The following is a 15,773-nucleotide window of genomic DNA, read 5'->3' on the forward strand; positions in this document are numbered from 1 at the left end:
TTGGAAAAAGGTAAGATGCAAACTAAATATATCAGTAGCCATTATTACTCCTTTATTACTTGTATACTCATAAACAAGTCTTTTTCATTTGTAAAAGAAAAGGTGCAAGTGGAAAGACTCAATGGGACCCTTTGAAATAAATGCTAAACTCAGAATATTTTCCTCATAATTTTAAATCCATATTGTTAATGTTATTTGAAATAAACAACAAGAAAACACAATATATCTACTAAGTATGAGAATAACTAAAAAACAAATGGTTCTTTGATTAGTTCAGTGCCTAATGTTGAACTGTCTTCAAGACAACTATTTAATCTTGAGGCTAAGAAAGGGAGAAAGGGAGAAGGGAAGGAAAGGCCATTCTTAGTAGACAAGGTTTTTAAAAATAACATTTCTGGTCCAACAACAAAAGTGATTCTTATTTTACTTAGAAAATTTGAAAAAAATCAGAAATGTGGGTACATACATGTAAATTTACAACCCGTCATCTTGGCATAATGATTGTTTATTCTTCTTCTGGTCTTTTATCTGTGCAACATGGAAATGTACTTTAAAAATATCTAGATTATCTCCACAGAGTGTTTTCAAATGTGCTTTTTTCAGGAATCCTATCGTGAGCCTATCCTCATATCCTTAAATGAATAGACAATTTCAATCATCAGAGAGGCCTGTGGGTGTCTATCTGAAAGCCCAATTTGGCATGCCCTGTGTGTCTCTTTTTATTGGACCATCCTGCACTAACCCCTCTACCAGAATGATGTAAAGAACACAAGACTCTCTGTTTGAAAACATGCACAGCTTTTCTAGGCTTGAAAATTAAACCATAAAAAGTTTACTGGGAGGAAAAAAAAAAAACCTTTAAAAAGCTCCTTAAAAACTCACACCATAATTGCTCCCCACCAAGCGTGGGCACTTGCTAGCTGCAAGTAGTGGCACTGTGACAAATGTAGCAAAGCTGAAAGCAGGCTATACTAAGAGAAGAAAAAGTCTTCCACTGGCCATCTGTGAAAATAAGGCATGTGGCCATTAAATGCAGAGGCTGTAAATATACACAAACTCCATGAAGCAAATGGCAAAAAAGGACTAAACTTCAAGCTCAAACAAATCAAAATGTTTAATGCATAGTTACCACTGCTGGACGAAAACAGCTCTGATCTTTGCAGTCTGCAAACTCGGCATGTATTTCAATTAAATACCCCCAAAAAGAAAAGAAAGAAAAAGAAAGAAATGAAAAGACACAGAAGAAAACCATCTGGAACAAAAGGCTATAGACAGCCTATACTCAATTTCTAGAAACAAACAGCCCCTTTAACTTGCATCAGCCTGTCGAGAATGTCGATTGGAATTATTGAAAGGCTGACATATAGAGTGATGGATGGGTGATGACATAATACCTATTTGCCTTTTTGTCATGGTCTGTGAAAACTGGCTGCTCTGTGCTGATAATATTCACCAAGGGGTTTTCCTCTCCCCTCCTGTCCCATAAGAAGTGTTCCCTAGCTAAGACACTCAGAATTAAGAAGGTTTTATGAAAGAAAAACAAAAGAAAAGAAAACCTAAGGATCAAATGCCAACTTGCATATAAAAAGCTGGTCTAGATTTTCTAATAATCAGTTGCCTAGAAAGCAGTTCTCTATCCATTTTACATACATATTTAGAGAGAATCCAATAACAAAAAGGAAAATATTCAATTTCAGATTTCATGTAGCTTTTAATTAAAGTTACCAAATAAATAATTACATGTAGAAATAAAAATAATATATACTTTTATTTTTATAAAGACAAAATCTTAATCATTCGTATTATTTTAATTTGTTCCTAAGTAAATTCTAATCAGAAGGTTTGAAAGTCAAGGGACATCTTGACAAACACCCATGCACACCCCAAGAGAAACCTCCTATTTTGTCCCAGTGTTGCAATGATCTATCTCATTCCCTCCTGAACGATTTCCCTAACATGGCTTCCTCCTTCCTCCTTCATTCAGTGGTAAGAGGAGTTTTTCCTCTTACCACTGAAATGTCTAGCTCTAATTTGACTTCTCTAATTCATTTTAGCTAAAGGCAACATTTCCAAAAGCCATCCATAAATCATTAATTAATTGTAATGCCTGCCACTGAATACAAAGGTGCGAGTTCCTCCATACTCTTTTTCAAAGCAAACCTGTAATTCACAATTCCTCACATGCCTTCTCCTTATCTAAGAGCAGGAGCATGTGTTAGATAATGCTCAACTAGATACACTGTGTCAGTTTCTGAAGAGTTAACACTGTTGGCCCCATCCATCAGCTGGCTAGCGAAGCATCAGGAAAGAATGATGGATGTAAAATTATTACAGGGCTGCCATCTGATACACTTACTGCCATTTGTAACTAATGCTGGGACTGACACACTTTTTTTTTCATTATTAAACATCCACATTAAGTCAACATTGGTCACTGTCATTTCGTGTTCGGCACTCTGTTAAAGGGAAAGAATAGGGTTGACAATGGCAGAAAAGAGGAGGTTGTAATGGAAGAGTTTCAAAGTGCCAGAGTAAAAAATATTAACTTTTGTTTACAAGTCCATCCATGTTGTATGTGGTAAGGCTTCTTATGAATGTGACTGACACCAAATAGAGAAACTGATTTCATTATTGAGTAATCATTATAAAATATACACCTTATTCACCAAATTTTCATCTTATTCTGTAGAAATCTGCCAAGAATTTTCACTGAATCTCAGAAGGAAAAGTAAGACACTTTCCCAGATATTCTTACTTGCAATTATTGATTAATGCATAGCATGTGCAGGTGTTTAGATTTCACGCACACTTCAGGCAATTAATGTTTGATGCATAAATTCTCTACCTTAAGACATATTTGTATGTTTATTTTTGTGAATGACATCTATTTTATATATAAGAAGTAATACAGAAGTTGGCCATAATATGTAGAAACTATGTGAATGAATATACACTCACTGACTTAACCTGGCTCCAAGCAATGTTTTCTTGTATGCATGCCCGTATGAAATTTAATTCCTTCTGAAAACACAGACAAGGTATAAGGCCCTGGGCATGTAACAGAGAAAAGCAAAGGTAGGTAGATAGATGACATCAAATGTAACCAAAACAAACCAGCTTTATTATGAAAATATTTGAGAACCTTGATTATCATTTCTATAATGTAGCTGTGGCTGACAATGGCATTTTCCTACCCAATAGTAGAGATGCCTGCTCCTTGGAAGGAAATCTATGACAAACCTAGACAGCGCATTAAAAAGCAGAGACGTCTCTTTGCCGACAAAGGGCCACATAGTTAAAGCAATGGTTTTTCCTGTAGTCATATATGGATGTGAGAGTTGGACCATAATGAAGGCTGAGTGCTAAAGAACTGATGCTTCTGAATTGTGGTGCTGGAGAAGACTCCTGAGGGTTTCCTGGACAGCAAGGAGTTCAAATCAGTCAATCCTAAGGAAATCAAGCCTGAGTATTCATTGGAAGGACTGATATCGAATCTGATGCTCCAATATTTTGGCCACCTGATGTGAAGAGCCAACTTTTTGGCTGGGGAAGAATGAAGGCAAAAGGAAAAAGGGGCAGCAGAGTGTGAGATGGTTAGATAGCACCACTAACTCAATGAATATGAATGTGAGCAAACTCAGGGAGGTAGTGAAGGACAGGGAAGCCTAGCCTGACTGTAGTCCATGAGGTTGTAAAGAGTTGGATACGGCTTAGCGACTGAACAACAACAACAACAAAGCCACTCTAGTCTTGCTTTTGCTCCCCACCAATATAATCTTTGACCTTAAGATATCCCTTAGATGTGAGGGTGATCTGGCTGTGACCTCTGTCACCCCACTGGTCTTCAGGGTTGACTGGGGGATCTGTCTGGCTAAATAGGTATTCCCTTTCCTGCCTCAGGGCTCCATGTGCATCCCTCCTGGAGCTGCACGCTTGGTGGAAGAAGATGACCTTCCACAATAGGGGAGGGTGCTTACTCAGTCAGGGACACACGAGAAGCTGTTCTTCCCTGCTAGAACCTCCAAACAAGCTCTCAAGGTCCACTCATAGAAGAGAGTAGGCTAATCAAGCTTCCATGACTCCAGACACACCCAAATGAGGTGCTATATGTGGCAGTCAGCCTTTCTTAAAAAAAAAAAAAAAAAAAAAAAAGATATCCTTTGATTTCAGGAAGGATAAGATAAGGTCTCTAATTCAGTCCTGGAAAATAATTTGTGATCTCTCTTCCTTGACCAGTAATGTGCAAAAAACCTAGGTCTCCCCAAATGAGACATTTACAGAAGTCAGCATGAAGGGTGAAGTGAAATATCCCTATGTGAATGAAGAAGGAGCTTTAGTGAAGAGAAAACTTTTGAGTCTGCATGCCTTCAAGGGACAGTTGTAGATGCATCAAAATTTTGTGACGCTAAGGGACTGAATGAGTGAGTGAGTGAGTGAAGTTGCTCAGTTGTGTACGACTCTTTGCGACCCCATGGACTGTAGACCACCAGGCTCCTCCCCCATGGGATTCTCTAAGCAAGAGTACTGGAGTGGGTTGCCATTTCCTTCTCCAGGGGATCTTCCTGACTCAGGGATCGAACCTGGGTCTTCTGCATTCCAGGCGGACACTTTAACCTCTGAGCCACCGGAGTCACTCCGCTAAGGGAACTTAATGCTAAGGGAACAACCTAAATAATCAGGATTTCAACCCTGACATTACTGAGCTGATGAGCTAAAGCTACCAACCTCTTACTCCTGAACTTCATTACGTGCTCCAAACTAAGCATTATTTGCTGAAGCTACGATAGTTAGATATCCTGATACTTGTCACGAAAAACTCTTCTAACAGATGTTACAGCACAGGCCATCATCTTTCTAGGACAACTACAATGGGAGTGAGGGAAGTGACAAAAGAAAGCTCAAGTGTGTTCCACATTTCAGTGCATGCCAGAGGGCTCAGTGGTAAAGAACCTACCTCCCAATGCAGGAGATACAGGTTCAATCCTTGGGTCAGGTCAGGAAGACCCCCTGGAGTAGGAAATGGTAGCCCCACTCCAGTATTCTTGCCTGGAAAATCCCATGGACAGAGGAGCCTGGTGGGCAACAGTCTATAGGGCTGCCAAGAGTCAGACTTGTCTAAGTGACTGCGTACACACAGACAAGGGCACCTTCAAATCAAGGTCAGAACCTGAATATGAAGCTGGTCAAAGCTGTGCCATTTGGGTGTTAAAAATGCAAGTAGGTGGTTTTTATAAAACAAATGTATACATATGAGGGTCTTTTGAGTCTTCCTACCTGAGAAGATGACTTATTCATCCATCACACTAATCTGTAACCGAGCTGAGTGCTAAAAGATAACATTATTTGAATATACAATCAAGCTATAATTAACCAGAGATGACAATTATAAATAACACTGTGTCCCAGAGTTTCCAAGAAACCTGACATACACAGTTCTTGGGTATGTTGAAACACTTCCAAGAAAAGTAAAGAAATGAAAAATCTCTTAGAAGTCTTCAATTAAAATGTGTTTCAGTACAAATGACTTTCATTATGTGTTTTGGTACATATGACTGGAAAACATTTGTCCCTCTCTTCACACCTCTAATTGTTTTCACTGCCCAATTACAGCTTTTCAGAATTAAGACATTCTAGTTAGGACAAGCATGTTGGTCATTTGAAATGTGAAGAAAAGTTGAAGTGTATAAGACTTGTGTACCCTAGAAAACAGATCTCTGTTATAGGTTTCCAATTATCTGGATCTTGGGTCATGCCAGCTCCTTCTATCTTTCTCTCTCCTTCTTCCCCACTTCTTACATTTATGTCACATACTTTCAGGATTTAGGAAGTCGGGAGGATTGTTAGAGAAAAAATGTCATCCTTTTAGGAGGAGAAGAGGAATTTATTTTATATATATATATATATATTGCCTTTATTCCTTTTGTTAGGATCTGTGAGGCAAAATTTCAAGCCAACTACTGATCTAACTATATACTTTGGCCATGGATAAAGTTGGACTATTATAACAATCTACTAAAAAGGTAGGTATTAAAAAATGATGACACCGTATGTCTAGTGATGCTGCTTCATGTGGAAAAACAAGCAGCCACTTTTGTTGAGTCAGGTATATAAGTGATTTGATATGCTCAGCAACACGGGCTCGTAATTCAGTTCCTTTAGGAATTTACCCACATAAATATGCCATGATTAACAATCAAAATCATAATTTGATCTAAACTGTAAGCTCTGTAATAGGCAGAGAACATATTTTCTTGTTTTCAATACAAGTACATAGCAGCACTGTCCCTGATACATATGGGCCCTAATGTTGAATAATGACTAATTAAAAGATATAAATTTGACATTATTTCATTCCCATGAGTTGCAAGACATAGATTGATCATTAATTTTGTACAAATGTCAGCTAAGCCAGTTCAACAGGAAAAGACAACCACAGTAATTCCTGCTTCTAAGAGATCTTCAGTCTCAAGTGTCAAAGGATGAACTAATTTGAATTCTCCAGCTGAAAAGGTTTACTTACACATTACAAGTGTTTGCCAGACTACTGCAATAATGGATTTTTATATTTTCATATTTTACAGTTACATGATGCAATTTCATTTTTTTAGATTTTCACTTAAAAATCCATAAAAATATAAGATCATAGTTGAAGATGTAACTCAATTGCATTTGATAGGGCATGGTGAAGAGATTCAGGAGCATAAACTTCTTGAGGATGAAGATATCTTAATTGGCCAACAGATTCTGGCAGGTATTACTTCAAGAATATTTTTTTTTAAGTTACTATAATTCTGTAAAAGAGAAAGGAAAATTGAAAGGAGTCGTTTTCAACAGAGGCAACTCACTCATGCAGCTCAAATAGGAGATGCTGACCAGAGAAATAAAACAAAGTCTGATTGTGGAAGTAGAAGATGAAGTGGAAATAAGGTTCCGAACAATGAACACTATGGAATAAAATGAATGCAGATGGTTCCACTCCTGTTACTTAATCAAAAGGCTGAGCAGAGTCACTGGAGCCGGCATGAAGTCATGTGTTAGAACAACAGCTGATCTGTATTAGAGAAGATTAACTCACAGTGCCATGGTGGAAGGCCCAGGATTATTTTATGTACTTCCATTGCCTTACAAGCCGTCAGCACAATTATTGCCCTCCGATGTGAATGACTGATCTGTAACCACAGCTAAACAGCATGCTGCTTAGGGGCCTAGGAGCTTCATGAAGATGAATTTCCATACCATCAAAGTGCTTTTAATGGGTTCCCTGATCCAACCACAAGGCCTGTTTTGCAAGTATATAGAACTCTGGATGAAGGCTTCCTGTCCAAAAGGATTTGGTCGGTTGTCACTTGACAATTCCCAGCCAGCACAGGGGAGGAGAGGGGGGAGATAGGTAGAGTTGTCTCTGCTTTGGAGGATTAAAAAAAAAAAAAGGGTACAGATGCTGGCTGAATGCAACCAACTGCTGTATCCACAGCTGAATTCAATGCGCTTAACAAATAACGGCAATTTAGCTATGCTTGCGAGGAATAGCTTGAGTCACTTTGCATTAGCATCTGGCTGAGTGTTAAACTCATTTCTACATGGGGTGCAGAGAAAAGGAATTTCTGTTCAAGCATCCTTTCAAGAATGTTTAAGTATTTGAATACAAATTCCTTTATGCTTGCTATCATTCCTTCTTTAGTTGTCACTTCGTTTTCCCCCTTCCCTTCTGGTGCTGAGTTAGAAAATTTTTGTGTCCTTCGAGCTGCACCAGTGTTGCTCTTCTTAGGATGTGAGACTGCCAGGGAGGAACACTTGACCATGCTTGGCTCTCCCCTCTAGGAACAACAGAACTGAAATCATGTCTCCATCTTTCTGACCCATGGTCAGGTCAGAAGTACAGAAGTACATAACTTCAAGCATTCTATAGTAATATAACATATTACATTTGCTGAATAAAACACAATGTAGCTTAGACAAAATAGTTTGAAATTACTGTAGCCCAGATAAAGTACACTTGGGGCAGGATCACACCTTCATTCACTATGCAAATTGCTAGCTTCTATATCCCTGGATTGGGAAGATCCCCTGGAGAAGGGAATGGCAACCCACCCCAGTATTCTTGCCTAGAGAATCCCATGGACAGAGGAGCCTGGAGGGCTACAGTCCACGGGGTGGCAAAGAGTTGGACACGACTGAGTGACATTTTCACTTTCACTTAGAGATTATACGTAAAATTCCATAGAAAACCTGGGAAATCGGAAAGTTATCCAAATGAGCAACCTGTCCATTCTGGATGATGCCGTTTGACTCATAAGCTTCCTTGAGTTATTACTAAGTAGCTGATTGTTTTTTCTCTTACATACTGTATTTAGCTACTGGATTTTGAGAAAAAGGGGATTTAATGACACTTTAAAATTTGAATTAAAAATACCAAATATGACCAAAGGAAGTATAATCACTTCAAACCTTCTATAGTAACATATTATTTTTTCTGAATTAAATACAATGTAGCTTAGGCAAAATAGTTTGAAATTATTATAGCACAGATAAATTCAGAAGTTTCACTGGGCTTAAGTATAATAACAGGTATACTAATACTGTTCCCATTTTAAAGAAAAAACTTTGTTTTACAATCAAGTCAAAATTTCCAATTGTGCAGTCACTTACAACGTGACAGTGCTTCATGCTAGAAACATGTTATGACAAGCTCAGGCTCTTAGATACTTAGACCTCGAGCACGGGTATCATCCAAGCTTACGCTGATTAAAGAAGATTCAGCATTTTCAAATCCAGCTCATCCCCAAATACAAGTTGAGCATCTCTGTAAAGCAAAACTTTCACTTAGACCCAGATATTTCAAATGCCACTCTATTTTAATACAAAGTGATGGCAGAAGAGGGTATAGTAATTGTCAATAAGGTTCAGATGGATAGAAGAGAATTATAACCCTTCTCATTTCCAGATGGTTTTGATTAGGATGGGCATGAAGAATTCTGAACCGATCAAGGGAAAGAGGGAGGGAGAATAGTCATTCTGAGGATGGTGAGAAAAGAAAAAGATAAAGAAGACATTCAAGCAATTTAAGTATTTTTGGAAAGCCAACCATTATTTTAGGAACTCACCTTTTCTGTCCGGCAGTTATTGAGACCTAGACTATTCACAACAGCCACCTTCCCGTCAAGCACCTGCTGTTCCCGCCGGAGCTGCTCCTTCATCTGCCGAGCTTCTTGGATTGCCTTGGTGACAGCATCATGGTCATTTAAATAACCTGAAGATGTAACAGAACGAAGGATATGTTTTGCACAAATGTATAGATGGGTTAACCTTCCACCATAAAAATCACTTCTTTTTTGGGAGTGGCTAGTGTCTGGCATATACTAATTTTTCAATGGAATCAGTCTGAGATGAATGAATGAATGAATAATTGATGATGACTGATTCACACAATTACATCAACATGGTGCCAAACATCTGTTACCAAAACGTAATATTTAAGTGAAATACAGCTGGTTTCACATGTTTGAAAAGATGTTTAAAACATAATCTTTAAATCAACTTTTTTAGTCACCTGAGTATCTTGTAGTGCAAAAATACAACCTATCTTTAATTTTTTTTCCCTTTGAGGATCATTTGAATGTTACCAGAGAATACAAGTATTGATAATTATCACTGTTATTTACTGATACTCTCATAGTATTAGAAATGTCAATTTAGAGTTTGAGTATGACCACCTCATGTGAAGAATTGACTCACTGGAAAAGACTCTGATGCTGGGAGGGATTGGGGGCAGGAGGAAAAGGGGAAGACAGAGGATGAGATGGCTGGATGGCATCACCGACTCGATGGACGTGGGTTTGTGTCAACTCTGGAAGATGGTGATGGACAGGGAGGCCTGGCGTGCTGCAATTCATGGGGTCGCAAAGAGTCAGACACGACTGAGCGACTGAACTGAACTGATGACACTATTAGGTTTGTCATATACAGAAGGAACAAATCACTATTAACTGACTCTGGAAGAAGAACATTCTCCCCCTTGCATCCATCCATGGTGAAATAGACCATAGATGGCAGTGGCTTGTGACAGATACAGACTTGCGGTGATGAAGAGGCTAAATTTCAAGCACAAAATGTAACTGAGCACCTGTAATTGTTGGATAAGAAATGGTGGCTACTGGGTAACTATAATCACACTTAATTCACACTCTTAATAGGATGGTCAAATGACCAACTTATGTCTGCAACTCCACAATCCACAGTAAAAAAAAAAAAAAAAAGCCAAGCTATGTCTTTTAAAGAATAACAGGTGTAAGGACAAAGGCTAATTTTAATTTTTATTTTAACACTGGTCATTTAATTTGATGCACACTATGCTGATAATCTGCACGATTTTAGGGGAGAATAGTGAGGGAAAGGGATCATTTTGCAAATATTGAAAGGACAGCTAATATATCATCTTTCACTGTCCCTATCTTTTAACTAGGGCATAAAATGGCATAAACTGAATCTATAATATGAAATTGCCCAGAAAAGGGACTTGTTTGTGACATGAGGCTAAATCTAACCAGATCCATTGGTGAATTGTGACAGATGGAGGGACTGTGAGACAGAAGGCAGGCACTAATCACACATAAAATGACCGGCTTGCCTCAACATGTTCCATGGATTCCAGCAAACTTTACACCCTAATCCATTTTTAGAACAAAAAACATCTGGGCCATAAATCCTCTAATCTGCCAAAACACGCTATTAAATCCCCTGATTTGTTGAAAAACACTAAGATTAAAGAAAGGAAATATAAAATGGCTAACTGCCGTGTTAGGAAAGTGTTATTAATACTCTTTCTTTGTCTCAATTATGAATGTTCTGGTACTAAAGAGCCTTGTCTAATCATGTCAGATTACACATCCTCGTTATATTACTAGACTCTTCTATCTGATCTGCTGATTGCCAAAAAAACCTAGAATACTTTCGTGCTGCTTAAACATTTCTATTGAAGAAGCTGATGTCAGATTAGCACAGTGCTTTGGTGCTGGAAGGCTTCTAAATGTGGCATGTCTTTTTCCCTTTATTATGTACAGACTGAGCATTGTCCTCTGATCTTGAGGCAGAAAGAGAAGTTCCAGGGTAGGCAACAGAAAGGGGAGCCTTGAGATACTATCTATTTTGCTTTTCTGAGCTCAATTTATTGGAACGTATTCAAAAAAACAACACATCCTTGCTCATTACAAATACAATATGAATAAAAAACAACTAGTTAGATCTAGGTCAGATTAACCTTTAGGGTTAACATGTACTTTAACTTATGGTCGTTTTTAACCTTCTAGCATCCTCAGCACCCTGACTTGATACTTAAATATTATCTCTAACTCATTGTGTTCACAAACACTACTCAAGAATGAAAAGCTGCTCTTATGTGACAGGGATGTTTTTGGAATATGTTAGTTTTAGCAAAAGATCTTAAGAAGGTCAGCCTGATTTCCCTATTCTCTAAACCCTGGCTCAGATGGTAAAGAATCTGCCTGCAATGCTGGAGACCTGAGATCGATCTCTGGGTTGCAAAGATCCCCATGGAAAGGGAATGGCAACTCACTCCAGAATTCTAGCCTGGAGAATTTCATAGACAGAAGAGCCTAGTAGGCTACAGTTTATTGGGTCACAGAGAGTCAGACGCGACTGAGCGACCAACACTTTACTTCTGTTTATGCATGGCTTGATACCAGGGTACCAAGCATTTTTGTAATCCATTTAGCTTCTCCAGAGCACAAATGTATTGGAAATGGTTCGGGACATGGCACTGAGTCAAAGTATGAATTCTTTATGCTTTTTAGGCACTGCCAAGATAACACTGTGCAGGAGAAATTATTAATATATATGCAGAAAGGATGAAAATTATTTTGGGGGTGCATAACTGATAAACATATACATATGTTCTGCAATGGCTATTGCCAGTGTGAGGTGTGCATGGGTGTGCAGGTAGATATAGGTGATCACTTTAAAAGAAATATTCTTGCTTTCAGAGACTTGAGCTTTAGTTAAAATGCTACATGAAATTCTAATGTGTATCTGCTGTGTTAAACCAAAAAGTTGTTTATATATTACAGAGTTGAATCATAACAGGATTGTTTGCTGATTCTTTATCTTTTGTTCTCATCACAGTCACGTACTTCCCAGTCTTGCTGGTTTCTTCTCTCAGTAAAAGACCTCATCTCTAACTCTGGAAGACCAATAAGGCTGAACTCTCACCTTCATGCCCCACCCAGACTCCTATCCCAGGCCAGCTTCAAATCTATCACCAATTGTACCCATTGCCTCTTTCTGTTTCAATGAAAAATCAAGGCAAATCCCCTAAACTCACACTTTAGATTTCTATAACTCTCTACTGGTTATTCTCTTTCACATTTCCATCATCCACTTCGACTTCTCTACTATTGCTACCAGCTCCACTTGAAAGTACCTAAGACTCTCCTTCTGAAACAAGCAAATAAATTTTCTCAATTTTGTGTTGCCCTCTCTTTCCAATCCTGTTTCTTTACCCTCCAAACCAAATTTCTCAAGATTCATAGCATATTCTCTCATTCCTACCTCCCTTCGCGATCTCACTATACTCTTGTTTCCACTGCCCTTGCTCTTTCAGACGCCAAACCCAAGGGACACCTTCCATTCATGGCAGAAACAGCACTGGCAATCCCCTTGTTACTGAAACTCTTTCCTTCCCTGTTTCTCATCACAGCACTGGATCCTCATCTCAATTACTCCATCCTCATATCCTTGACTGAGATCTTTCTTCATCTGCTCCTTAAATTTGGTCCAGGATTTCAATCACCAGAATATAATTTGTGCTTTGGAGTTGGATAAAACTGAACCGTACTACTTACTTGCTACAATGAAGTATACACATTGTTTTACCTTTCTAAGTCTCAGTGGCCTTACTGGTTAAATGGAATGACCTCACTAGATAATATGGCTTTGTGAAGATTAAATGAGTTAATATGGTCTATTAGCATAAATAAATGGTCCATGAAAGTTATTCAGTAACTGTCAGTTAAGTTACAGAATGGCATAGTGAAACAGGTAAAACTTGGGCATTGGATTCACATGGATCCAGGTTTCTACTTCTTGGAAGTGTGATATTTGCCAAATTATAACACTTAATTTCACTGAGTTTCCATTTCTCTCAACTGAAAATGAACATAAGGCTAACGGAGGAATCAAATGAAATAACACGTGAAGGAGTAGATAACATTTGGTACACCTGAGGAGGCAGGAGAAAAATGTTCTTGTATTTTTTTCCTCTCTCATTTTTCCCTATATGCTCATCCTTAGCAGTCCTGTTGCACAGCTTTGACCACTATGATAAAATCTGTGAGGTGATATCCTTTGTTGTTGGTACCGAGGTTCAGTGAGATATGGAGTCACCCATTAGAGTTCAAGAGACCCCAAATGATCACTTGATACATTTTATTCTGCCTTCATTATATACTTGAGCAGTAAGTGCATCTCAAGACAGGATCAGAAGGAAGGGTAAGTGTTTAGGAGAGGTTTGGTAAGCTTCTTATGAGGAAAATGGGAGGGCAAAGACCAATATGGCTTCCAGGTAGCACCTCAAATGACATTTGGGAAATGCAGGTTAGGAATCATTAATGTAAGAAAAGGTGTGAGAGTCTGTGACCGTGTTACACTTACAACAGTTTGATTTTTCATACCTTGGAGTTCCTTCTTAACCACAACCACCAACGAAATTCTCAAAATTAAAAAGGTACCTATTATATATTTTTGGGGCTTCCCTGGTGGCTCAGCGGTAAAGAAACCTCCTGCAATACAGGGGACCTGGGTTTGATCCCTGGGTTAGGAAGATCCCCTGGAAGAGTAAATGGCTACCCACTCCAGTATTCTTGCTTAGAGAATTCCATGGACAGAGGATCCTGGCAGGCTACAATCCATGGGGTCGCAAAGAGTTGGACATGACTGAGTGTATACACATACATTATATATTTTAAGGGGCCAAAAGGAGGGACTAACTGGAAAGTCCAATCTAGAGGGGATAAAATCTAAACAGAAAGAGTGAATGAATGGCTGTTCCACAAGGGAAGAGCCTGTTAAAAGGTAGAAGGAAAAACAGCAAACCACTTGTAATGGATTGAATTGTGTCTCTCAAAAAGATAGTCTGTGTCCTAACCCCTGGTATTGGTGAATGGCATCCTTATCTGGAAATTGAGTCTCTGCAGATGTGTAAATTAAGGATCTTGAAGTGAGATCACGCTGGATTTATGATGGGCCTTAAATTCAATGATTTGTGTTCTTCTAAGGGAAAGGAGGGAAAGATTTGACATACAGACTCAGGGAAGGAGGTTACAGGAGCATGGAGGCAGACACTGGAGCTATGTATCTATAAGTCAAGGAACGCCAAGGGCTGTTGAGGCCTCTAGGAGCTGGGTTGTTGTTCAGTTGCTCAGTGGTGTTTGACTCTTTGTGACCCCATGGACTGCAGCAAGCCAGGCTTCCCTGTCCTTCACCATCTCCCAGAGTTTGCTCAAACTCATGTCCATTGAATCTGTGATGCCATCCAACCATCTTGTCCTCTGTTGACCCCTTCTCCTCCTGCCTTCAATCTTTCCCAGTGTTAGGGTCTTTTCCAATGAATCAACTCTTCACATCAGGTAGCCAAAGTATTGGAGCTTCAGCTTCAGCATCAGTCCTTCCAATGAATATTCAGGACTGACTTCCTTTAGGATTGACTGGTTTGATCTCCTTGCAGTCCAAGGGACTCTCAAGAGTCTTCTCCAAGACAAGTTCAAAAGCATCAAATTCTTTGGTGCTCAGCATTCTTCATGGTCCAACTCTTACATCCATACATGACTACTGGAAAAATACATAACTTTGACTAGATGGACCTTTGTTGGCAAATTAATGTCTCTGCTTTTAATATGTTGTCTAGGTTTGCCATAGTTTTTCTTCCAAGGAGCAAACATCTTTTAATTTCATGGCTGCAGTCACCACCTGCAGTGGTTTTGGAGCCCTAGAGCTGGGAGAGGAGTAGAATAGATTTTTTCTCCGTGCCTCCTGAGGAACTAAGCCTGCTGATTCCCTGACTCTGGATTTCCTTCTAGCTTCCAAATAGTGAGACCCAGTTTATGGTAATTTTTCGTGACAGCCTTCCAAACCAATATATGGTAATTAGTCTTAAGGAAGCACCTAAGACTCAAGGGATGATCCCAAAGACTGTAAAGTATCTACTGCCTGTCTCAAACCTTTCCTGATTTCCAGCCATACAGGTCTGTCTGCCAAGCTTCTCTACTGGACTGTCCATGCAGCATGTCTAGCATGGACTTTATCATCTTCCTATCACCTCACTCTGTTCTTCCTACATTCCATGTCCCTTTCCAGTTGCGCATCCAGTCACTTGGGAGCCATCTAAGATACCTCCTTCAGTTCATATGTACAAAACACAAGACAACCAGTGTCTGGGGTTATGCCTCCTCCTCAGCTCTCAAGTGTGCTTTTTCTCCATCCCTACTGGCTCCTGCTTTCGCTGAAGCCACCTCTTATCTCACTTGGGCTAATGTTTTTACCTCTTAACTGGTTTCCCTCTTTAAGCATACACCCCTTGAATCTCTCTCCTACTCTGCTTCCAGCTGAAGCATTCCAATATCTTCCAAAAAAGGAAATTTGAATCACTTCAGTTTACCCAATTAAAAACTCAACTCTTGCTTTCCTGGTAGCTCAGCTGTTAAAGAATCTGCCTGCAATGCAGGAGACCCCAGTTCAATTCCTGGGTTGGAAAGATCTGCTGG

At 39.2% G+C, this 15,773-nt stretch overlaps 1 protein-coding gene across 19 annotated transcripts in view; it reads right to left on the reverse strand.

Annotated features, from left to right (window-relative positions):
• SOX5 (SRY-box transcription factor 5) overlaps window positions 1–15,773 on the reverse strand; it is a 1,156,954-nt gene that overhangs the window by 32,753 nt on the left and 1,108,428 nt on the right. For all 19 annotated transcript variants that reach the window (XM_045165614.1, XM_045165607.1, XM_045165602.1 and 16 more), the window contains one exon: window positions 9,105–9,250. In XM_045165614.1, the coding sequence (XP_045021549.1) occupies window positions 9,105–9,250 (146 nt within the window). The remainder of the gene's footprint in view (window positions 1–9,104; window positions 9,251–15,773) is intronic.

Source organism: Bubalus bubalis, chromosome 4 (genome assembly GCF_019923935.1).
Source record: "Bubalus bubalis isolate 160015118507 breed Murrah chromosome 4, NDDB_SH_1, whole genome shotgun sequence".
Taxonomy (NCBI): domain Eukaryota; kingdom Metazoa; phylum Chordata; class Mammalia; order Artiodactyla; family Bovidae; genus Bubalus; species Bubalus bubalis.